The sequence below is a fragment of the Vespula vulgaris genome, chromosome 12 (assembly GCF_905475345.1).
Source record: "Vespula vulgaris chromosome 12, iyVesVulg1.1, whole genome shotgun sequence".
NCBI lineage: Eukaryota > Metazoa > Arthropoda > Insecta > Hymenoptera > Vespidae > Vespula > Vespula vulgaris.
The window spans coordinates 332,969-358,896 of record NC_066597.1 but is presented as its reverse complement, the minus strand read 5'-3'; the positions used below and the strand labels follow the sequence as shown (position 1 = coordinate 358,896).

The 25,928-nt window shown below is 43.0% G+C and overlaps 1 protein-coding gene across 1 annotated transcript; it reads right to left on the bottom strand.

The window, feature by feature from the left end:
* Positions 1-712: 712 nt before the first annotated feature.
* On the bottom strand, positions 713-25,628 carry LOC127068140 (choline transporter-like protein 1). The gene is made up of 23 exons (XM_051003893.1): positions 23,681-25,628; positions 19,924-20,132; positions 16,088-16,223; positions 15,438-15,571; positions 14,577-14,903; positions 8,236-8,270; positions 7,956-7,997; positions 5,316-5,367; positions 4,539-4,652; positions 4,296-4,444; positions 4,113-4,190; positions 3,941-4,031; positions 3,802-3,865; positions 3,535-3,643; positions 3,340-3,463; positions 3,133-3,252; positions 2,926-3,048; positions 2,757-2,863; positions 2,428-2,684; positions 2,175-2,341; positions 2,010-2,102; positions 1,848-1,940; positions 713-1,766 (listed from the first exon to the last, which is right to left on the bottom strand). The coding sequence occupies exons 1-23, from the start codon at positions 23,715-23,717 to the stop codon at positions 1,713-1,715; spliced, it is 2,715 nt and encodes a 904-aa protein (XP_050859850.1). The 5' UTR covers positions 23,718-25,628; the 3' UTR covers positions 713-1,712.
* Positions 25,629-25,928: the final 300 nt, after the last annotated feature.

Below are 25,928 nucleotides of genomic sequence, written 5' to 3'. Positions count from 1 at the left end.
AAGTTTTCATTTCCACTGCAGAAGAATAGAATTGTTTTCCTCGCGCAATTTTAACTTTTTCGAGATTACGTTTTTATATGCGTTTTTTCTCGAGTTCGAAAAGCTTATCGTTTTTTTTACCATCTTCCAAGAGATCGAAGATCGTGAAATTACCGACGTTTGCTAGTTTCCATTTCTCCTATTTCTTTTTTTTCCCTATTTTCCTTACCTCTCATCGATCAGATCCATTGTAACAGCAGATAGTGTTAAATCGTTGGAGATTCAAAGAAGAATAAGCGGTGTTAATTAATCTACGCCCACGCGAAATAAATCTTCACGGATAAATGTCGACCCGACTCTTACTGCCAGCTGTATCATTGTAAAACGGATCCACTTACATGCGTGTACCGCTAAAAGCTGTAAAACACACCCGGTATTCTCGTAATTCATACATACATACATGCAATAATTGTGTGCCCGAATCGAATGGAATAAAAGAAAATAAAAGAAAAGATACAAAAAAAAGGGAAATAAATAAACCAATAAAAATGTTAGCGTTTGTGCTAATAATACGTTCAAGTACATACGCGCGTCCTGTTGTCTCTTCGATCGTTCCTTCTTTTTTCTTCTCTTTTTTTTTCTCTCTCTATTAAATCGATATCTCTAGTCTTCTACAATTAAAAAAGGTCTTCGGGCGTTCGTAGTATTCGAGGAAAAGAAACGTATACGTGAGTATAGAAACAAACCGTATAGAATTGTATTTTCCTAATCGTACAGTAGTAATAGACGGCACTAACAATAGTAGCTGTAATTCTATAAAGTATAAATAATAACATTAACTATGCTCGTACGAATCCAAAGTCGTGATGCTGTATTTTCAACGATGAACATGCAACTGCGATGCAAGAATTATACCAATGTTATTTTATATCGTAGTATCAAGATTTATGGAATATATTTATTTACAATGCAGTCTGTATAATCACAATGGGCTGTTTGTTAGTAAACGAGTACGTAAATATAATAACGAGCATAAAATTCTCCCGTGGTAATACTTTGCGAATAACGAGGTAATCGATTTCGCTTTAAGGAATATCTATTCAATTAAAAAAAAATATATATATATAAAAGACATATCCAAAGCATTTGCGCGAGTAAAGATAATGGAAAAGGTATTGCATTTATGGAGATTGTAACTTTGTCGTATAAAAATATGCGATCACTTTTTTTTCACTTGTTTCTTCCTTTTACTGATTCCGGTTTTGATTTCGATCTCTTCTCTTACGTTGTACGTAATATTTTTTAGGAACAAGAATCGATATTTTGTACCTAATCTATCTTCGTTGATGTGTGCGTTAAGAAATTAGCCCTGAACGAGATCTCGACGATCTCGCGAAGCGTTGAACGTCGCAAAGTTTCCAGGAATGAATTGACAGTCTTTCTAGTATTGAAAGAAATCTCTTGTGACTCCGTTCGATGATTCATAACATTGGCGTCGTTCGTAAGTATTTCTTCCGTTTAATTTATTTCCAAAGAATTCCTAGAACTCTCAACACGATTTAGAAAAAAAAAAAAATTCTGTTTTATCGATATTGAAATACGTCAGAGACATTTCATTCTTTTCTTGTTTTTGTTTCGTTTGTCTCGAAGAAGAAAAAAACTGAAAAGCGAGAAATCACGTTGGACATTTATCAAAGATAAATTGCCTGCTTTCTCGGATAATCGACGTCGTGTCATTGGGTTTCGTCCAACTGACGTAGCGCTTTCTTGCTATTTTCCACAAACTCCTGTAAAAGTACAAAAAAAAGAAATAAACGTATTATTTAAAAAGAGAACGATTGAAAACTTTGGGTGAAAAATAATTTTACCATCAGTCCACGACTCATAAAGTACGGCCTACTAATACCGTCATTTTTCGCACAATCCTCGCAAAAGCAAAGGAATATGGAGTCTATGATCATCTAAAATAAATCGATCGATCAAGTTTCAGGATAACGTCTCGAAACGTTTCTAATCATTGTTAATCTTACTTCGTAAATCGAAATGAAGCAATGCGAAACGAGAAAAGCCAATACCCCAGCCAGGGCAATTGGCACCCAGGGATGTTGCAATCCTTCCTTCTTCTATGCAAATAAATACGTGAGAGAAAGAAACTTGGAAAAGGGAGTAAAAGGAACGAACGGAAGGATATGTACCTGTATCAAATAAATTCCAGTTATAACGGTCAACACCACTACCAACACTTTCCCCAGGAACAAAACGAAATCTCCAACACTGTTAATAGCTGCGACCCTCAAAATATTACTCGAAAGTGCTTGGAAAGCCTTTTTGCCGCCGGTACAAAAGTTGCATCCGTATATAGCTGGAAAGAAAAACGATATTGAAAAATTCGGTAAAGATCGATCAATGCGCAGAAGAAACGTCGATAGAAGTGAACGCGAGGAATACCTGTCTCGATATAAGCATTTCTGGTGAGAAACTTGAGAGCGCACTCGAAGCACCAAAGACAACACTGACAACACCAAAGAATTCCTCTCACCAGGTCGTTGTCGAACTTCTTCAAACGATTCTGTACGAAGGAGATCATCGCTCTGACCAAACGAACTATTCCGATTATCAGAGCACCGAAAGCTATTGTACCCAAATGATATCTTATGAGATATCCAAATCCTTTAGTCACGGTCAACGATAGTCTCTTCTTATCTCTATCCAAAATAGATCAATCCGATTAACACCGTGTTTGGTTTTGGTAGTTGGAGAAGCGGGAAGAAGTTCACCTTGTAAAAAACCAACGAGCTACCGCGAGTGCCACGACCATGTGCTGACAACCAAGGAAAAACTCACACGTGACGAAGAAAACAAAGAGATTGTACCACCTGGCAGTCTGAAAATCATTATCATTAAGAGGTCCTTTAGTTCAGAATAGTTCGGAATGACGTTACTTACTATCAAAAGAGCATCCTTCCTAAAATTAATCCTCATTTTATTTCTGTAAACGGTACCGGCGCTTTCGATCCAGAGCATGCAATAAATCCAAGCGAACATGCTTAGACCAATCAGCAGGTACGTCTGTCGAAACGATGGTTTTTTTTTTCAGTAGCTGAATTTTGACGACTCATAAAAAAAGAAAAGAAAAAAGCAATCTGTATTTACATAGATTGGTTGAAGAAGTAGAGCAGGCATCGAGTATACTGCCTTTCCTGCTTCGCGAAAGAGCTGCATCACCAAAGCGATCCTTTTTCTCATCACCAAAACGATCAGTAGAGTGATCACCTGCGGGGAAGAAATTGAAATACTTTTTTCTTTCTTTCCTTTTCGTTTTCGCAAGATTTTCGACGGTGATAAAAGCTGTGGACTGACCGTGACGACCGACATGACGATGGCGTAAATAAAATATGCTTGCAGGCTCGAGTCCTCTTCAAAATTTTCTTTCTCCGATATATCCTTCGAGTCCAATTCTTTTTTCTCTTGATACCAGGCCATCCTGAATGAAAAAAGAAAAGGAATTCCATGAAAATAGGATTCCGATGGGGATCGAAGGACGATCGGACTCACCAAAGATAAGTCGTACCACCGATGCAGGCAACGATTACACCGATCAATACGATGTAAACGATCCACTGTACCATATAACGGAAGGCTATTAGAATACCGAGAGAAAATGCTGAAAACGATTGAATAATTAATGAATCGAGGGATATTCGGAGATCGAGTTTGAGACGATGACAGCAATGATATATTAATGACAATGATGGTTGATGGCTGACGATGATGATAATGAACGATAACGACGATGACGATGACGTTGATGATGTCACTAACCAAGTGCAATTAGACAGAGATACATCAGCTCTCTCCAAGCTACTCTGAGATCAGTTGATACTTCCTAGAATATCAATGAAAAATGTAAATGCGAATCGTATAACTTCTTTGAATATCTAAGTCAAATGGATTTAATTACTTTGTAGAAATTTTCTAATCCGAGGCGTTTTATCAGAGATATGGCGGTGTCTGTTAGTTTTTTAGGTATACAGCGATTTAGAAAGAATATGCTGCAATATAGAAAACATTAGTTGGGACGATCTCTTCTTTCATCCACGTTACAACAGGCGTCGTTAAAAAATTCTACTTACTGATAGTCCGGGTCGTCGCAATTGTCGACGCATTGCCGAGTTTTTATACCGTTTGTTTCGATCTGCATTTTCAAATACCTACGAGTGTTAAAGAAACGACGTTAAAATCGACTACGATTATACGATTATCCGTCACGTGATTTCTTTTTCTTTTTTCTTTTTTTTTTTTTGGATTTTACTTACGTACGATTTCTGTAGTCCGCACCCTTGCAACTAAATGCAGGATCGTTTTCGCTCGGCGTGATACGACCGCAAACGTTACCGCAGTTATCGTATCCATATATTATACGATATATGTCTCCCTTTTTTACCGCATTTGTTATTAGAAATGCCTTTTTTTTTTGAAAACGGAAATTACGTTAAAGATATAATGAAATTAACGCGTTCGATTCTATTATTAGTATGTGAATGCAAGGTTACACTTACGAAACCTCCGAGCAATGCAATTAGAATAATTAGAGTTAACAAATCGGTACAGGATCGATCGGTTACGAATATTCTCTCGGATCTCCTCGCTGCCATCTCTTCGTTTTCCGGAGTCTGAAAATAATTCCAATTTAGATTTGAAAACGCATGTCCGGGCAAAAGAGAAAAAAGAAAGGAAATGTAAAATGGAAGAGGTTAAAATTTGTTAAAATAATCGATTTTGTCACGAACGATAAATGAAACGGAGACTAGCGAATTTCAAATCAGCTCCGCTTACGAGAAACGCTTGATTATTTCTTTATTCAATTTTTCAGCAGAACTTTCGTTTAATTTCATTTCCCTTTTGAAAATACGAAATGCGTGAAATAGCTGTCCGGTCACGTTTACGGATCGACATTGATCAACGGCTTTAAGAAAGCGAGCTAGCGTCGCGGATATTTTACTTTTCATTTCCGCTCGCGACTTTCACGGTGATGGAATCAAAAGGTATTCTTGCGACAGGAACGTGCCGGTCGGCCGATAGTAATCCAGTTAGATTAATGAAACGACTTAATTAAATTTTCTCATTAGTCGTGTCCGAATAATGTGTACGCGTATAGCGAGTGATGCATTAAGTATATTACAAGATAGTATCGTCGTTAGTTATCTACGAAAGAAACTTGTAACTAACATAAAAAATGCTTTACGAGCGGTATTCGTGTATAACGTTTGTTAAAAAAAATAAAAAAAAAAAAATAAATCAAAAGCGTAGGAGAATCGTATTTGTCTTGAACTCACTCCGGGCTCCACCTTGGAGGAGACCTCGTCCGAACACCCGCAGCAGCCCATCCTCGACGAATCGATCGAGTCACCCACGTGTGCTGTTGCTCTTTGATGACGACCGCCTGTCTCGTTACCTTTTTATTCGAAAAGAGAAAAAGAAAACAATTTTCTTTTCATTTATTATCATCCCGATATAGAGATTTCACGTAATCGCATAGTTTCTTTGTTCGTATTTTCGTTTAATCCCGCACATCCTTTCGCTCGATCCACGTACGTACGCTTTAGAGAAAAATTGGTGGACTCGCGTTCGAGGAAAACAATAGGAAAGTTATCGAGCGACACGTATGAAAGTGGGTTATTGGTTCAACAGATAAGAATGCTTTCCCACCTATATGTTGCGAGTTGCGCGCAAAAAGGACAAGCATAAAATTCTACCACGTCGAGTCACTCGCAATTTTTTCGACCTAATGCCATCTAATAGATCGACAAAACGGAGAGACGCGATCGAAGCTCCGTACACACGTAGAAAAATGTAGGAATTAGCGTCGGCGAAATGAAATCGGAGGTAGATCGAACGTTTCGACCGCAATGCATCGAAGAGCTCGTTCGATTTTTAAGCTCGAACGACTGCCCGTGGAAAACGCGAAAGAGAGTGAGAGGAAAAAGAAGATAAAAAAGCAATGAGATCTCAATGACATTTCCGTGGCACGTGACTCGCGTTATCGATCGATCTCCACGTAAGTGCAGTTTATCGCGGTTATCTCGTTATCCTAGCGACCAGCGCAAATTCCTAGATGAAATTTTTCACCTTCCCAGCTCGTTTCTTACATTTTCTTGATAATTTTATATCGAACGAGACGCGGTAAGAGTCTCGTGACACGATAAAATATAGAGTCAAGGAAAACTTTAGCAGCTGGTACACAGAACGCGCTAATTATACTCCAACTCGTGCGACAATGAATCCCTCGGTATTACTCACCGTTGCTCGTCGTCTCCATGGTCGTCGAAAATCCGAGACGAGAGGAAGAAGAGGCGGAAGGGAAGAGGACAGAGAAGAAGAAGAAGAAGAAGAAGAAGAAGAAGAAGAAGAAGAAGTTGAAAAACCGAAAGAAACTATATCACCGTGCGCTCCTCAAAAATCACCTCGACTTTCACCTTTTATCAAGAGCGAAGTGGCCGCTCGAGTCGCGTCAAGACGACGCGATCCAACCCGATTTATATCGTTTAATAAAAAGTTTTTATCTACGAGCACACCGACGCGTAGAATCGCGTCCCAACGGAAGAAAGGCGATAGCTTCGTTTGAGAAAATCGAGCGATAAGAGAATCGATCGATCGTCTCTTGATCTATCAGGAGGGAGGCGAAGGTAAACATTTCTTGGAAAATATGAACGCTCGAGTTGGAGGAAGAAAGGAATGCCAAGAGGTTTGGAAGAAGACCGCGGATAAACTGCACCGTCGTTCTACGAGTTGAACGCACCTGGTGGATCCAGGTTAAGCACGGCCATCGCAATCGGCTCCCCTCCCAAGCCCTTTTCTACCTTTTACGGGCTAAACCCTCTTCTTCCGTAGGAGGCTCCGAGGAGAGAGAGAGAGAGAGAGAGACGAGGGGACGACGAGAAGAACAGAAAAAATATATACCCCTCGAGAAGAAAAGACGTTTCCGGGTCATTCGTTTTTACGACGATCGAACGAGGAAATGAAATACGCGAGCGATGTCATTAGTCGGTCCGTAACAGGACCGAGCGAGCGTAGATCCGATTAGAGATGCGTTTACCGCTGGAACAAGTGCTCCTTGATGAATCAATATCGCATCGACTCGTACACACCCACCGTCTAACGAATTGGAGTGGCTTTCTCTGGATGACGAACGTCGTCCTCGTCGCACGCCAATTGGGAACATTTATTATTATTTAAAAACACGATTCGAGTTCTGTTTACGAGACGGTATAGAAAGAAAGAAAGGAAGGAAGGAAGGAAGAAAGAGAGAAAGACGAAAGAAAAAGGAAAGAGAAAATTGTACGCGACTCGACGATTCTGTAATCAGGGAATCGTACTGCTCCGTAATCGGGTTGCGCAACGTTCCTCCTCCATCTCCCTCTCTCTCTCTCTCGCATTGTCATTGAAAAGAAACAAGCCGCGCCGTAGGTAGTCCACTCGTGTAGAGTGAAAATAATTAACGTTTAAAACAAAGGATCATCGTCGGTCTACTAGCTTGTAAGTGGGCGTACGAAACGCGCGTGGAATACACGAGCATGGATTATTTCAACGAGTAACTCGGCAAAAGGCGTGCCACCGACAACCTGTCGCTCTCGCTGCAACAGAGGTACTCAACTTTGCCCTTGGGACGGGATTAGAAGGGAGCCGCAAAAGTGTCATGGTATCTCCGCCGAAAGGATCGCGATCGCAAAGTCGCTTTCGAAAGACGCGAGCTCTAAAGTTCGTGATAAATTTCAAAGGGGAATCGCTATCGTGATCGAGAATCCGAATTAGACAAAGGAGCAGGGCTTCTCAACTCGATCCGGATAATCGAGAGAATTATACCATTAACGGGAGAACGAATCGACGAATCGAAATACAAAGAGAAACTCTTCGACGGAGGCTTTCGGTTGAAGGGTCGACGATGAAACTGCATCGGTCGTCTCGCCTCCTCTTACCGATTCTCTCTTTCCAATTTCCGATAAACCGCAGGACGCGATCTTCCCCGCGAGAATTCGTGCGCTCGAGAAAGGCCTTACCGATCCTTTTATCTACGATTTCTCTTCGATCGTATCTCTTGGAGTAAACTCTCGAAGGTCGCGAGAAATCGATTTCGTCGATCGTTCGGCGAGCCGAGGTAAGAACGGTGCGACACGATCGAGCGATCCACTCGAACGAGCGCACTTTCGGAAAGAGAAAGAAAAGAAAAGAAAAGAAAAACGTTCGGTAAGCTCTCGCTCGAATTTATCTCGTCCGAGATCATATGGAGCTACCTCGCGCGATCGATCGATGGATCGATCGATGGATCGATCGTACTAACCTTAGAAAGTCGTATCTCCCGCGTAGAATCTCGCCATTGTTATCGACGGTTTTGACGATCACGTGACCTTGCGTTTTCCTTCGTGTTTCCTTCGAAGGCGCATCGGACGACGCCGATTTTTCTAAAACGAACGAAAACCGACTCGCCTATGGAGAGTAACGAGCGTTCCTCGCTCGAGCACGTTCGCGACACTAACCGCGAGAGAGAGAGAGAGAGAGAGTATATACAAGCTGGAAAACGATGCCACTCTCCTTCCCACTCTTTCTCGTCGATGTTTGTTTCTCTCTCTCTCTCCCTCCCCCTCTATCCCTATTAGATGACACACGCACGCCGTGCCTTCGTCGTGCACGACTCCTTTCTTGCGTCTCTTCTTCCTCCTTCCTCTCTTTACGGCCTTATCTCCGTTAGCTACTCTCCTAGCACGCGATTATCTTCTCAGTCGACCGAGCACTGCCGATTATTCAAGGTTCTCCGGTGTTCCGTCTACACGTACACGCGGTTACACACTCATCTATATAAGCTTTCAAGCTAATCGCCCGACATCGCTTGGGATTCCATTAACGGATGTCCGACAATGTGATTACTTCGTTTGCAAATCCGTTATCATTCGTTAGAGCCACGATACGTATTTTCTGTCCTAGATCCTCTCGCGCGAGAGACCCTGAATCCTTCGTAACGCCAATAGCAATTCGATCTACCGATTAAATTCGTACGTATCGCTCGCTCGCTCGCTCGCTCGATCGATCGACGACTCGCGACGACCAATAAATAACAAATAATACTCCAAGTCGGTTGAGTCGAGCAACGGGATAAAGTCTCGTCTCGGAGACGATAACGCGAGCTTCGTTGCGGTTTACCGTTCGCGTGCAGCTCCACTAACTCGTCGACTATCTTCCCAAACGAACGACCCGTTTGATACTTTGACGCAAAACGTGGTTCGTCGACCCAAGTCCAAACAAGTTTTATCCATTAGCCGTAGGTAGGATCGAGCCTTCCGCGTGACATATGCACGCCAACACGATCGGTATCCTTATGAATCTTTTATTTCGATCGTGCACGCATGCATTCTCGAACGAACGACGCGCATACACGCCGATGGCATTTTACCTCGTTCGATTCTAGAGCAACGTATCGATAAAATCGTTCGCATCGAAGAACGATCGCCCTTGCACGGAAAACGTACGTTCGATGCGTGGTCCGGTGCACGGACTTTGAGGTTAGTTCTTTGAGATCGCTTGTCGATTTATCGCGCGTCGTTGACTTCGACAAAAATCATTTTTTTTCTTTTTTTCTTTTTTTTCTTCAACGGGACACGACTGAAAGAATCCGTTGGAAAAAAGAAGCGCACCGATACCTTCGGATCGCGCATACGTCGACGATCCTTTACTTTTCTATTTTCTCTTCGTTGTCTCTTCCTCGAAGGTCGATAAAAATCTATCTTCTCTTCTTAACTCTTCGCAACGACGTATACCGTACGAAACTGCTATCCGGAAGATCGATTTGGCTCGTAGCCAAAGTCGGCTGGTCGAAAATTAGAACGTTTGAGAGATCGGAATCGTCGACGCGACGAGTACTTCGCTACGACGTACGCGTATATCTCGTTTCTCACAGACTTCTTCGACGAGTCCGGATCGACATCGATCCGTTATCGTGCCGTCCTCCGCAACGTTACGGTAGCGTCTAGTTTGACGTCGTTACGATTCAAACGAAGAGAACGCATTATTGTAAAATATTCAAACGCGTACGTACGTAGATACTATGCAGCGCCGAAACGACGTTTATCGATTCCGTCTCGAGCCATGCTTCGTACGTTTTACGATACCATCTTAATTGTAACGCGATTCCATCATCGCTGTCTCATATTCTCGGGAATCGTTTGTCGTCGATGTCGATCGCGATCGATAAACGAGCATACACCGTGTAGAGAGGAGAACTTTCGAGGAGAACGATAACGCGCTTGACACGTGTTACGCCGGCGATCGACGATAACCATCTCCAAATCAAATCATTTCGAACGTAATTTCGGGCAAAACTAATTCGACGACGGTCGAGGAGATCTCTCCAAGGGAAGGAACAAAGAGAGTTGCGCGTATCCGACCCGTGCTGCGACCTAGCGGAGGAACTACGAAACATTGCCCGAAGCTTCTTCCACCGGACGATAAAGCAGGCATTTTCGGCTCTCCATTTATCCATCGCGCAAGAATACCGTGGCTCGAAAATGGAAGCCATCGTTCAGGGGTACGTGCCAAGTTTTACTGCGCAAAACCGTTCCCTTTCGTCGTTGCCAAAGAAAGATCGAGATTCGTCGGATGGTTTATTTCGAGTCTAACGCAACAACCGCACAGAATTTAAGGAAAAGGAAAGCAATAGCGTTCGGAGAGACTTCACTCGCACTTACTGTTCATTGAAGTCATCTCCATGGTGAAACGGGCGAGCTCCCAAGGTCTCTCTCTCTCTCTCTCTTTTTCCTGCCTCCCCTCTTCCACGCGAGGACGAAAGAATAGGAAAGAAGAAAAACGTGTTCGACTCACTCCCTCTTTATAGATATCCTCCCGATAATTCGATTCTTCCTGATAGATACGAGAGAATTTTCACGCAATCGCTTCGATTGGCGGAACGACCGAGAGTCCGGAAAAATTAGTTACGGGAAGGGTCGAATGGAAAAGAAAGACTCTCCTCGATCGAGTCAACCGCGTTTGGCCCTCGCTGGAGCGTGAGAACGTGCTCAGCTTCGCGAAATGTATCTCTCACGATACCAGCTTCCTACGATATATCGATTCGAACGCGACGATACCTTCGAGTTTCCTTCTTACGTTTCGACGTATCCTTCTTTATATTTTTTCCATCACCCAGAACGACTCGTAAATAATCAAGGAGCGACGAATCATCGATATCGGAGAAGAAAAGGGAAGAACGCGTGATTGATCTTGCAAAAAAATCGATCGCTCTTCGACGTCGTTTTTTTTTTATTTTTCCTGTCAACGAGACTTATCGTTATTCGGCGAAGAAAAGAAAGAAAAAAAAAAAAAAAAAGAAAAGAACGAGAAAGAAAAAGAACGCGAGTTATTAATATCAGAGGAAAGATTCGTAGCTCTCTCTTCTCGTCGAGACCTTGCGCTACGAAAGAATTGAACCTCTGCCAATTAATCTATAGCGAGGATAAGTTGCGTCAGGAGTTGCGGTCGGTCCTCACCGATTCGTACTGGAAATTTGCGGAGGAAAACGTAATCTTACGTAAGGCCAAACTTTTCGATACGAAACTGCGCAAGGAAGACGCAGCAACGGAGATACAAAGATAGACATGAGGATTCTTAAAAAGCGCGCGCGCGTGCGTGTGCGCGAGAGAGAAAGAGGCTAATTTACGGAGCTTGCTAAATCGAACGAAATTCTCATTGGTTAGATTCGACGCGAAACGAATGGCTACTGGAAGGAGCTACGAATTTTCGTTTATACGTATTTGTTCTCTCCCCTCCTCTCTCTCTCACTCTCTCTCTCTGCTATACTCGTTTTTCTCGTCTCCAAGCAACAAACGAACGGATGTGTAGACGCGCGCGCGCGCGCGCTCATCATCGATCCATATTGCAAACTGCGTTTAACGCAAGCCAGACTCCAAGCCGACTGGACCGAATCTCCGAAATTATCTTCTTCTATTTAGGTGGCGTCGATTCTTAGACGTTTTGTTTCTGCTTTCGGCTCCGATTCGATCCTTTCGGTTGCGGGATCGCACGCAAACAGATTTACGATGGGATGTAAAAAATTATTATATATATATATATATAAAAAAAAAAGAAACAAAGTCGAGGATGAAAGAGGAAAAACGTTTGACTCGTGAGGTTTCTTTCGTGCGGAAGAAAAGAATGAAAAAACGATCACACTTTGAAGATTATTATATTAATTATATTCAGTCGTTGCAATCACCTTATTAATCACGTTAATCATTTATTCAGTTTGTCTTTAAACGTATGTGTGTGTACGTGATCGGCACACGTGTAGTAGCTTCTCTCCTCTCTCCACTTTCTTTACTATTTTTGCCTCTCCGCATTTCGCCATTTTTCTCCTTTCGCATTCGTTCCGTCGCTTTTCCCTAATTTCGCTGCAATCTTTGTCGTTGAAAAAAATATATGCGTACGCTAGAACAAAGCCGGCACGAATCGTTTTCTCTCTTTCTCGACAAATTCGAACGATCTTCTCGTCCTCGGCTTTTCGTCGTCGAACCTCGAAAGCGGTCGATCCTCGATCTCCTTCGTCCTAGCATCTTTACGTTCCTTCAACGCGTGAACGCCTATACAATGACAGCGATTAAAATAGTTTGTCGACTCGTTACCGAATCGCCATTACTAAAGTTACAATTTCGATCCGAGAGTGCAGGGGAATCGAATCGAGCGACAATGCCGGCTAACTCAAAGGTCGCGAATCGAGCGCGAAATGCGTTCGTTTCTATCGTAACGCAACACAGGTAATGACAACAATGATATACAAATAATAATAATCGTATACGTACGAGTACGCGAGGACGTTCGAAATCGAAACGAAACGAAACGAAACGAAACGCGAAGGTTGATTCGTTCGGAATGAACGGAGTAATTTTTCAAACGTCGAAGTGCGTCGTCGTGCGGAACGTACGAAAAGCCAGTTCGAACCTCCTCCTCCTCCTCCTCCTCCTCCTCGGTCTCTCTTGGTTCTTCGTTGACGTCGTTTGTAAGTTTACCGTATCGACAAGCGTTTTAAGAGAATATTTAGTTCGCTAAATTCGTCAGAGAAAACACAAAAATATTTCCGTCGAACATCCGCTTCAGGTACAATCTTACGTCGCATACGCTGTTAATTAATTAATTACGTGCCTCGTGCAAGTCGTCACTGGCAGGACCCTATCGTTACTCGTCGTCCTCCCTTTCCCTCTTCGTATTTTTCTTCTTTCTCTTTTTATTTTTGCCATTTCTTGGATATCCCTTTTCGCGTACCATCGAGATGATCGTACGGAGAAAGAGCACATTGTATACGTGAGAATGCTCGAGTGTGGTGAACGTTGTGTTTCGGTATATGTATATAATATATGTTGTGTACGTACATAGCTATATACGCACACATATACGTATATAAGTTCGCATCGACGTATGTATATATGTATACGTATGCATAGAGCCACGCTAATTTTAATAAGTTATAGTCCCTCTTTTTGTAGTTTTATAAAAGTACGAAAAAAAACTATATCGATTTGACATACGACCGCGGCGTTAACGATCACGCAAAACTACACCTACGTGTTCGCGGAGACATACGTTTTTGGATCTCACCGAAAGGAAGCAAGTACGGAGTCTAATAAAATACATCGTTTTATCGTGTCTTTTTCTTTCTTTCCTTCCTTCTTTTTTTCTTCTTCTCATTTATTTATCTCCCTTTCCTTTTTATATACTTTTCCTCTCAGCTCTTTTAGTTCTCTTCTCGTTTCGAGAATTCGACGAACCAAAAAGCCGCAGCACCGTCTTTGGACGTTCGTCGATCGAATCAATTAGAAGATATCTTTTTTTCTACATCTTTGCCGAGGACGGCGATTTCGTCATTTTCGTTTTGACAAATACCTTCTTCTATTTTTTAGGCCTTTCCGACGTGTCCAGAGATTTCGTTATGTGCGCCCGAATCTTTTGCACCTGCCTCTGCTCTCTCTCTCTCTCCCTCTCTCTCGCCTCTTCCCCTCCCTCTCCTTGCCGTCCTTACTCACGACAGGAGAAAAGTCGGATCATGGTTTCACTAAGCACGATCCTCGTTTCTCTTTACAAGCACGTCGAATATTTTATTTTATTTTTTTCTTTCTTTTTTTTGTCTTTTCTTTTTCTTTATATATAAAGAGCTCCAAAGCGCGCGCTTAATATCATACGGTTAACGAATGGCAATTAGGAGAAACACGAACAATTCCAAAAGTATTCGCAGACTCGACGAGGATCCCAGTGCCGTCGCCGACGAGCCGAGTACTGCAATGAAAAGTACGATATCTAAATGAGTTTAGGAACATGAGCATATACTTCGTATCACGGTTATCGAGTTTCAATAATACTCCCGAGATCGCGAGCATTCGTACGCAGTCGGTTTATTTTAAAAATGACGGTGAAACCTCAAAGCGACAGTTAACGTCGTTTCAAAGTTTCAAGGATCGAAGAGGAAGATAAACGTTCGTAGCTTAAAATACGTCGTTCGTTAATGGAACGTGATACGTACTTTCTTCGATATCCAAAACCGGAGAAAGATATAACGACAAAGATACAACGACGAAGTAAAAGTCACCTTTCACGCCGACTTGACCATCGGGCTTCTTCTGGCCGGTTTGAAAATTAGGAGGTGGTTGAAGATAGTTGATACCAATTATAGTCGCCGCGGGTTCATAGTGTATAACCCTTGGGCGATCCTCCTCGGCGCTCACTTCCGTGCTCTGCCAATAAATGTCGTATATCGAAGCGCTGCAACGTATTTTCAGCTTGCCGTTCACGAAGTGGTCGTGCGTCACGAGAAATTGAAGGCCGATTTGGGACACCTGCCATTCGGACTCGTTCGTGTCCAACGGACTGTACGTTTTCACGTGGGATGGAATGGGCTGTAAACGAGAAAGAGAAAAAAAAAGAACAATATTTCTTTTTACTCGAAGATAAATGTACGAGCGAAGAAGAGGATCGCGTTGATAAACACGTTATTCGCACCGGGCCGTTCCATCTCTAAAGCTTCGAGTACGCTCTCGCGTATTACGCCCTATCGTAAAGGCGTGCAACGACTCGGTAGTAGCGGTAGCAGCGAACGATCGCGATATCTGTTCGAGAATTTAAGCTTTTTCTGTTTTCTCATGCATTGCTAACCCATCTCTCTCTCTCTCTCTCTTCTTTCTTTCTTCTATCCCCCACCAGTCCGACTTTGTCGGATCTCGAAAGACCTTTAAATTACGTTTATATGCTTTTTGATACTCCAATCAAACTTGATATCTACTACTTGATATCTGCGATAGAGAATACGTGTGTATTCGCAGCGAATATAGAAAATTTTCAAACCGAAATAGATATCGTCGTATACGCGGTATCCAGGTCGCGGGAGAACAATGTCGTTCGAAGATCGAAGATCGACGTTGACGATCACATACCTGTCGATCGTTGATGTACCAGGTGAGATTGGCCGCCGGCTTGCTACGTCCGGATGTGCAGTTCAAACGAAGTCTATCTTCGATCCGGTATTTCCTCCTTAGTCCGTGTATCGAAGGCCTTTGAGAGGGTAATTCTACAAAGCAAACGAACCAACGTCTACATGTATGTACGTATGTATGGCAAGTATGCGAAGCACGTTCGAAACGTAGCTTTGACGTTAGCCAAAGTCTTGAGACTCGAGCCACCCCTACATACCATCCATCCATCCATCCATCCATCCATCCACCCACCCATCCATCCACCCACCCATCCATTTCTCTCTCACGCGCAACCCACTCCCGTGCGATTCAACTTTTCGAAATTGAAGCGAGAGCGCACAATATAGAAACAACTAGAAAAGATTTTTCCCTTATTACTCGACGCATCGATGCGTCTGCAATATTTCGAAACACCTATCAAGGATATTGGATGCACCGGAGCATCTCTTCTCTATCTATCTTCCCGTATTCCTTTTTCTTTATTAAGAGTAACGCCGAACATTAAGCTCTAGTCAAATTGTTCGAGGTTTGTTGGCTCGTTTAAACGGGGATCGAAAGTTGCCGGGATTTGCAGTTGGGGATTAAGAGAAACTTTGAATATTTATGCTTACCGACGACATTCATGGTGGCCGAAATCATGGCCGTGTGGAAGGAGGGTGCATCCGCGGATACCTCGCAGCTGTACAAGCCTGCAGCATCCAGCTCGAGATTGGTCAAAGCTACTTGCGTCGCGTTGCTCTCCGATTTCTGCGACATAAAGGAAAACAGAATTTCGACGACGCTTTAGAAAAATGAAAGGGTGACGTTAATTCGAACGATACGCGTGTTTCTCGCCCTCTCCTAATTACTTGCCCCCTCTCTCTCTCCTCTCTGATTTCTCTAAAGGTGGGAAATTCAAAAAGAAAAAAAACGCTTATCTCTGCAGACGACACATTTATCTCCGTCAATTACACGCTTTAACGCGTACGACCAGCCCCTTTATTACTTGGAGAACTTTAAACGGCCTTTCTAATGGCGCTCGTTTCAACCCTTTCCTCTCTCCCTCTCCTCATACTTCTTTCATCGTCGAATTAAATTAATACGAACCTTTGAAATCATCTTAAAGTTCAATCTCGCCCTTTTGAGAGTTCGATCTACCGATCTACTTTTCTTTTCAACTTTTCTTTCTATTTCTCTTTCTTTTCGGCCGTTACATTAATTACCTTCTACGTCGGTCTGCTCATTAATTTATCTCGCACGAATATCTCTAAGTAGACTTTCTCTCTCTCTCTCCCTCTCCTTTTTCATTTTCTTACACACACACGCACATACGAGCCATTGAACACGAGCTTTTGTACGAAAAGTCCCAGACTCTGCTCGGAGCTTATTTTTTCAAGCGCTTCCGAAGCACGAGCGTGTCATTAAAGTCAAGAGATTGTGGCCTGGCTGGAGGGAAGCTCAGGGTGAAAGCGCTAGTACGAAAGTACGGGGAATATTAAATAGCGTTTTCATCGATTTTCTTTGCTTAAAACGTGACTTTAAAGAGGGAGCGATTAGACAGCAGTAGAGAGAGTATGTGTGTGTGTGTATGTGTGCGCGCGCGCGAGAGAGAGAGAGAGAGAGAGACAGGACATATCTACCGATGAAGTTGGGAGTACGACAGTAATCTGCATAAAATATTTTCCTAACAACTTTCGGACAGGTACTTTAGCAACGAGTGCTCCCTTGGCGCCCTTAAACCTCTTGTCAAAGAGGAAAATCTTTCACGATCATCGAAAAAGCATCGAAAGAATTTTTAACGACGTTCAAAGATACCACAAAACGCATGCCACCGATAAACGTTTTAACGCAAGCTTTCCTATTCCCTTTGCGAGTTGAATTTTTTTCTGATATAAAAAAATCAACAAACTCGGTAGTCCAGAAACGATCATTCCGTAATCGAAATATAATCAATGCCGAAATACGCGTAGTCTATTAAAAATTGCAAGCACGGAATTTTGACCCTCTCCAATTCGCGTGTTCGACAAACAATATAATATCCATATAAATTTAATCTGGCTTCTACGTTTAATAATATTCCCCGGGGATTGCATCGATCCCGAGCCGACCACCGTCAGACTCGAAGGAGAGAGAGAGAGAGAGAGAGAGAGAGAGAGAGAGAGAGAGAACTGGATCGCACGGGCTTCTTTCCCTTGTCTTTCTTTCTATTGCGAATAATATCGATCGAGAGAGACGGCGTCTCCTAGATGCAACGTTTTATGTTTATTCGTCGTAGACGATATCGTTTATGGGATGCGTTACGTGCAACACGGAGGAAACAAGGTTGAAAAAGAGGGTGGTGGCATCGAAACATTCTGATTTAAACGTTACACAAGAGTCCTTTTGTTTCTCGCGAGCTCGATAAAATTCAATCGAGTGCTTTCGAGAATCTCCCTGCGTGAAAAAAAGAAAAAGAGGGAGGGAGAGAGAGAGGGAGGGAGGGACGGAGAAAAAGGAGTAGATTAAATGCACGCGATCAAAGTTATCAGTTATTTGGGCAGGTAGTTAGATAGATCTTTTGTTATCAGCTCGATAACGCGCCAACAATTTCGGCCCAATTGTTCTCGAGCTTCGATACGTGCGCTCATAGGTTTACAAAATATTCCCTATAATCGTCTCAAAAAATGATGATCCTTTACAAACATTCTCTCGTAAGAACGGCAATTTTTTGTCGGACACGCGTTCGAATCTATTCGAAACAATGACGTGAATTACTTAATGATTCAAAGGGATGTTTTTTCCTTTGCGAATGTAACTTAATATTTTTCTTCCGCTCGACAAAAACGATTACAAAAAAGTCTCTCCTCTCTCGGGCTAGGAGAGTTACAGCGGATAAAAATGAAATCGATCCCCTTTCGTCACCGAATAGCGATAACGCAGAAAGAAAAGGAAAAAAAAGGAAGAAAAATAAAATAAAACGAAAGGAGAAGAAAAGAAGAACTCGCGACAAAAATATCTCTCGCGTAATTTTATCGCAGATATTGTTATTCCCGTTCGTGAGAAAAGTAGAAAAAGAAAAAGAAGAAGCGGAAGAAGAAGCGTATTGCCTCGTGAAACGTTTCGTGGAAAAGGTTTCCCATAGAGTCGCGGTACCGTGGTATTAAACGAAGCTTGCGGTGAGAGAGAGGTTGCGAGAAGGGTTGGAAACGACAGAAGAATAAGAAGAAAAAAAATAATCAACTCTCGTCGTTCGGGGAAAAGCTTCATCGGGAAAGTGTCGAGAGTAATTTTATAATACGTTTCGCCCTAAGATAAGATATTTTTCTGTTAATGAACTCGTTCTCCGAGCGATCTTACATACATAGTCATGCCGAGCTTCCTTTCCTTTTATTTTCTTTCTTCTTTTTTCTTTTTTCCTTATACAGGATTCGCTATTGGAAGAAAATTGTAAGGAACGTGCCAAAGACGAGGGAGGCGGCGGCGACGACGACGACGACGACAGAAAGCTCGCTTTTAAGAGTAGCGCAAAGTGGCCCCGATCGTTCGAGCGATTAATTTACATCATCCATTAGACTTTAACAAGCAAAACTCTTCGAGTATCTTCGAGGAAAACGACGTTACGATATGTACATGCAGGATGGCTCGTGTGTAAAGCGTTAGAAACTATGCATTTCCATCGAGATCTTTGTGAACGTTTATTTAAAACGAATGAGAAATAAAAAGTAAACAAAAGGTATTTTAACAATGTATTGTAACAATGTATTTTAACGTTGAACAATCAGACTCGTCGAGCAACGATTTAATTTATGAACAAATTCGAGAGAGAGAGAGAGAGCGCGCGTTTCGGGAACGATAAAGTCGAATAAAAATTGTAGATTTTCTCTCTGGGGAGAGAAGGACGGAAGAGAAATTGAAACAAAAAAAAAAAAGAAAGGAAAAGAAAAATAGGAAAAAAGGAGCGAATAAAATTAATCGTATCCTTCGTGGACAAAAAAAATACGTAGGCACATACGCGTATATATACGATCGAGATATCGCGTAAATCAAAAGCTCGCTAAATCATTGGACCGTGTCGTGTAAAACTACCCTCGTAGACCGAGCTACGATCCTCCTAAGGGCCATACCTTTTCCTTTCAAGGTCTTACGAGGAGAGAAGGACCCAAGAGGAGAACGGTTGCCCTCTCCAATTCGAAAACTTGTTCGCGAAATATCTCGATGCCATATTTTACTGGGTTCGATTATTGTTCTTCATCCAACTTCTCTCTCTCCCTCTTTTTAAGACGATAAATCCTCCAGGAGGTTTGCTCCTTCGGGATATACCTGCTTTTTCCTCTCTTTCTTTTTTTCTTTGTACTTTCGCGGAAAAGAGCTGTTCCTCGAGATTACGCGAGAGCGAGAGATAAAAAGGTGTCGGTAAGTCGATTCGGTGGAAAGTAAATGGGAGAGAGATAGGCTAACTAAGAAAGCGTAGGCGGTGTTACAAACTCACCTTTACCGTCAAGTTCCCATTGGGAAATGTCTTGACGACTGGGTTCTCGTTCGGAGCGTAACGATAAAACTCTCGACCCCCTTTGTACCACTTGACTGCATACAACGGGTCTTGTTCTATATCATACCAACAATTCAGCAAGGCCGTGTCTCCTTTCCTTACGGCCGTCGGTATCTGGACACGGACCTCTCGCAGACCAGAGCAGATTCCTGACGATAATGAAAAAGAATATGAGTATTTCTCCTCCGATCGGCTCGACTTCATCGTCGACTATCGAGCTGCATTATTTGACGCGGTACAAATACCACGTGTTCGTCGAGCGAATCCGATAGCGTCGAGTATACGCGAACAAACGTGAACTTTGACTTTCCTGCGTCGATGAAACCGGGCCAAAGATGGGATGGGAAGTGGGATGAGTGAGGTGTCGTTAAAATTTGAACTCGGCGTTTCGACGAATGGAATCTCTCGCGTAATTAGATCAACGCGATTAAGTGTCGGAACGGGGAGAAGAGAAGCGATTAACGCCAGGCGACTCGATCGCGTTTCCGAGCACTTGCCACGGAGGAACGTTCGCACGCTCGCGACCGCTGTCGTTAAAGCGCGCTACGATTACCTCAAGGATTTCGTAAATTACTTCTCGCCTCCTCGGTATTTCCTTTTAGACTCTATGCCTGTACTGTGTTCTTTTTGCTTTCGACCTTGAAACTCCTACAATCTTGAAATATTTCAAAATGTCGACTAATTTCTATCGCGCATTCGAGTCTATTAACGCCTCGCGTCACGTCGCACAGACCCAGCGACGACGTGACTCTTCCGAAGGCGAAAAAAGCTCGGTATGTGGTCGCAGTCATCGTTGGAATTTCAACGCCGATCATGAATAAGATTCCTTTTGATATTCTTCGGGCCGCAACGGCGGAAAAATTTGTGCTCCTTCTTGAGAACGAGAACGAGAGAGGGAGACGAAGAAATCGTTCTCGCACGAAAAGGAGAATGGTCTTCGGAATAAATCGGGTCGCTTGCCACGGAGAATTACACTACGTTCTCGTTATAAAAAGGCGACTCGAGTTTTAAAGCAACGGTCTATTCAAGACGTTCTTGCGGATAGGAAGAGAAAAGAAAAAAGAATGAAAAAATAAACGGACGAATTCAGACGGGGCGAACACCGCGCAACAGAATGGAAAATGACACGACGACATCGACGTGGTTTGAAGGGAAAAAGGAAGGAAAGAAAGAAGAAAAAAAGAAAAAAAGAAAGACAGGGATGAACGTTATCGCGAGCCCAAACGAAAAGCTTCGAGTATTTGCGGGCTCTGTCGTATTCCTCGAGAGTAAACTCGCGCGTTTCGATCCTTAACGCCCGTGCTACTGCGTGCATTTTTCATCCGTGCAACAAGAGCGCGAAGGTGCTACTCGTCCAGAGAATAAGGTGAAAAAATAGAAAGAGGGAAATTCAATTCGTCCTGAGATACGCGTACAGGCTACCCCGTTTCGATTCACCGCTTTAACGTCTCCGGCGATATCGATGATCGTTCGTATTTCGTCGCGCATTTCTTCTCTTAATACGTAAGTCGATTAATGACGAGCGACGTTTAAAATGATTAATGCAACGATAATACTTTTTATCCGCAGACCTCGTGGGATCGTTGCAATGGAATCGACAGTTCGATAACGCACGGTACTCGCGCGTTTTATACTCGTGCAGAAGGGAGCAAGTACGTTGCGTTTCTTCCAGTTAAGAAAATAAAAGCATATTTCAAGAGGGAGAGGAGAGCGAGAGTAAAGGAAAATGACGTCTGCTTCACGATAAAATTTCCCTCTCGCTCGATACGATTTATTAGAAGGCTCGAATCGAACATCGAGACAACGGAACTCGTGCTGCTTGCGTATCGCACGAGAGATTAGATCTTTTCCGAGAGAAAAAAAATTGCTGAGACGTTATATAAACCCCCCTTTTTATTCTCTTTGCATTCTCTTTTCCATTTGCATTCGACGTTCGCATTATCCAGAAGTCTGTGCACGAAACATAGAAAAAATATATATATAAGAGAAAAAGACCCTCTCGGTAGTCGTGCCTAGAAAGAAGGATCGTTAAGACCGAGTATATTAAGTTTTTGTTAAAAAAAAAGCTCGTGTTATCGACGATACGATCAAAGCTACCTTCTTCCTTTTATTTCTTTCATCCGTGATACTCCCTCTCTCTTGATTCTTCCTTTTTTGTTTGAAGAAAGTACGCTTACAGAAAGACCGTCTAGAAAATAAATCCCCGCGGTCGGTAAGCCGAGCCGAAAGCTCTGTTTGTCCGTCTTAAAACCAAAGCCGGGAATCCTTCTATCGTACCAACGTTCTCGAGTTCGGTCGATGAAATACACAAGAGATGGAAAAAGAAAGAGGCAGATAGATAGATAACCGATATCCGCGATCGAGTTCGACGTCTTTGTTGACGGATGTTTCCTTTCTTCCCGCTCTAAAGGAGGAACGTTTCAAAGATACGAGATGGCTGATGAATATTTATGAAAAAGAATAAGAAAAAAAGAAATAGCTAAATAAAAAATAAATAAAAAGAAAATGTTACGATCAGGGACGAATCGAACAATCGAGCCAGCATGGAGGAGGAGTTAGGAACGTCCGGTTCGAAACCCTCCGGATGCGGAGAACGTAACTCGAAGGCGCCAAGGATCTTCCGCGTCGCTGATAATTCCAACGTAACGATAACGATCGTTCGCTTGGTTTCTCTTATCGAAAAGAGAGGTCTGCGCGTTTTCAACTATTACGTACGGATACGATGGAAGAAAGGGAGAACAAAATCCGCAAGCATCCACGAGGATTACGTAATTATATAGAGAACAGATCGACCTTGGAAAATAATTAATTTTTTAATTAAAATTATGATCGATACGCTACACGGATAGACCCCTTTATCGATTTAATAAAGAACAAGAAAAAGAAAAAAAAAGTTTCGCTGTCGCAAAATGTACGTCAAAAACGCTATTCAATTAGACGGCTAATGGTTTCTGTTATTATCAGAGATCCTATCTTCCTACATCCTCTTCGTCGTGTAAGAAGGACTTAATGAGCGCCACGTGGAACGGCCCTAGAATTCATCTCTCTCCGATCGCACGTTCTATGCTTGTCTCTCCTTTTTCAAATCCTCTTTGCAAAGATAACGAGAGAAGAAAATAAAGAAATAAAATATATAATAAAGTTTACAACGAAGGGATAACGTAAACGCACGGAGTAAGATTCGGCATGATCGATCTCGTCGAAAGGCGGACTCGTTTCTCGCGAATCTTGGCACGATCCTCGCGAATGCTAATAAAAGGATCGTTCACCTCCTTTCTCTGGCTCATCCCGTTTGCAAGAGCATCCTCCAAGAGAGAAGATAAATTCAAGAAAAATCCTTGCCAACTGCCAGAGGAGAGACAAAAAGAGATACAAGCGGAAAAGAAGACACACAAAAGAAAGAAGGAACAAAAGGAAAAGACAAAGAATGAAAAGCTATTATTTCAATGTGTTTAAGCTCGAAGCAAGGAACGAAACGAGTGCAAGGAACTCGGCTAATCCATACAGGATACAGGGGCAACGGCCCGGAGGGAGAAAACAAGGAAAGAAAGAGAGAAAGAGAGAGACGGGAAAGTGGGACAGAGGGATGCTGAGAGAGCAACAAAAATCGAAGATCGCGAAGAAAATATTTAACGATAAGAGGAAGAAGAAGAAGAAGAAGACGAAAAAGTATAGAAGTAGAATAATTCGTACTCACCCAGGATATGAGCGAGGATGAGAATTTTTCGATCCATCGAAGGAGGAGTATCCTCGGCCGAGTCGCACAGACCGCATTCACGTCCACTTCTCTTATTCTCGGTATCTGCTCGATCGTCGTCGTTGCTCTCGTCTCGCGTCCACCGTGTCTCTTCGCATATCGTCGCGAGAGACGGAGTGAGTGTGTGCGAGATAGATAGGGACAGAGAGAGAGAGAGAGAGAGAGAGAGAGAGAGAGAGAGAGAGAGAGAGAGAAAGACTCCTCGAGATCCTCTCAACTTCCTTATTCTCAATCTTCTTGACACTCGTACGAAGAAGAAGGCAGTCGTCTCTCTTGATGATTTTGATTATCGTCGAACTCGAAAACACACGACGATGGTGGACGATAGGGTAACATCCCCTTACATAATAGCGATCGAGTCACTTGAATGTGATTGGTTAAGAGAGAGAGAGAGAGAGAAAGAAAGAAAGAGAGAGAGAGAGGGAGGGTATATATACGAAGATCTTTCGGAGGATTTTCTTGAACGAAGGAAAAGAAGGAGAATATGTCGATGCGAGATCGTCGATCGTCCTCGAAAGAGTGTCGTCCTTTCGTGCTCCGAGTTTGTCTCTGTGTCAGCGTGCGAAGACCCCCGGTTCGTCGGTGGCTCGTTCTCCCTCTTGCTTCCTCTCTCTCTCTCTCTCTCTCGCTCTCTGGGTATTCCTCTTTCGCGCAGAATCAATTTTCTCGCAAAACGACGTCGACGTCGACGCCGAGCCGAGCCGAGCCGCCAATGCGCTCGCGCACAGAGTCGGAGACACGCGCTTGCGCACCTAGTCAGCTACTATCGCGAACCATTCTTCTCCCTTTAGCTCCTTCTCATCCTTGTACTCAACCATTACTACTACTACTATTACTACTACTACCACTGCTACTACTATTGTGTACTCGGATAGATGGTGCTCCGCTTGAAGGGTAGGAAACGCACAGGGGGTTGCGTCGGCTCGCGAGCGTTTGCCTTCTTCTTCTTCTTCTTCTTCTTCTTCTTCCTCCTTTTCTTCCGTGAGCGAACGAAATCTGCCCTCGCAGTCTCTCTCAGTGCATCTCTTACTGCGATTTTTCCAAGAGAAATTTAACCTTCTTCTTCTCGCTTTCCATTCGTACGTACCCACTACGTTCCTTTCGTTTTGCTTTTTTTCTTCAGAGATCCGATTCTTTCGGGGCTTCGGTCGATGGCTAATTAATTGGTTTAACGTCGAGTTAATCGTGCGCGAATCGATATATCGATTTGTTTTTCAAAGAATCTTGACAATGCCTCGTATAAGATCGAAAATGTCCTTACAAATGCATGCTCGATCAACGACTGATCAAGACATTGCCTCTTGATCGTCCGTCCCAAAGTTTTTCCTCGTCTTCCCTTTTCGAAATAAAACACAGTCATCGAGCAACGTATTCCTTCCTATATTTTCTTTCTGCTATATCCTCGCTTGCCAAAGAATCTAGTCCCCGTGAATTAGTCTTCGATAGTCGGTTAATTAACGTCCTCTCTTTCCCTCTATGGAAAATAGCGAGTCATGAATATTTGACGAGTTCCACGCCGAGATCGAAGGGTGTAATTAATGATAAAATTATTAAAGTCGGAAAAGAAAATCGACTCGAACCCTTCCCATACTTTCTCTACCGAGGTCGTTAACGATTCCTTTTCTTCTCTCAAAGACGCCTTCTCTCCCTCTTCGAAGGTAGATGCGCCTATAGACGGCGTATTTCACTCGTACCTTGTATCCCGGACGACCGCCGTTGCGTTTGATATTCCCGAAATAATTCCGGACGGAAACGCATTAAATCGATCGATGACGTAGTAGACGAGGACATATAACCGGAGAGCGTACGGCAGCCTGCAACAAATCCAATACTCCAACTAGAAACGAAATTCACGCGGCTTCCGATCGATTCTGCCAGGCTTTTATATCTGCCGATATGAAATTTATAACGCAATTCGGCAAGAGAGTAACGGCAGAAATAGTAGCAATAGCAACGGCAGCAACGGTAGCAATGTCAACGTGTCCCGAGCTCGATTAAGTTCGTTTCTCAACGATCGAGATTGAATCGTGCCAGTTCGCGGCTTAATATCCTTCCTTGTTTCCTTATCTTCGCGAGATATCGACGTTTCTTCCGTGCTGGCTGAACCTTAAGCGAGCCCTTCCCCTTCTCTCTTTCTCGACTCTCGATCGAAGGAAACACGATTTTATCGCAGGACGTTTCAGATCCT

Coding starts and splice junctions, on each gene's coding strand:
- LOC127068140 (XM_051003893.1), bottom strand. CDS start 23,717: ATGGATCGAAAAATTCTCATCCTCGCTCATATCCTGG. Junction 7,998..8,235: donor CTCGGACGAGATAAATTCGA/GCGAGAGCTTAC, acceptor CTCGCGGGGAAG/ATCGCGTCCTGCGGTTTATC. Junction 4,653..5,315: donor CCTCCAAGGTGGAGCCCGGA/GTGAGTTCAAGA, acceptor AATTATTTTCAG/ACTCCGGAAAACGAAGAGAT.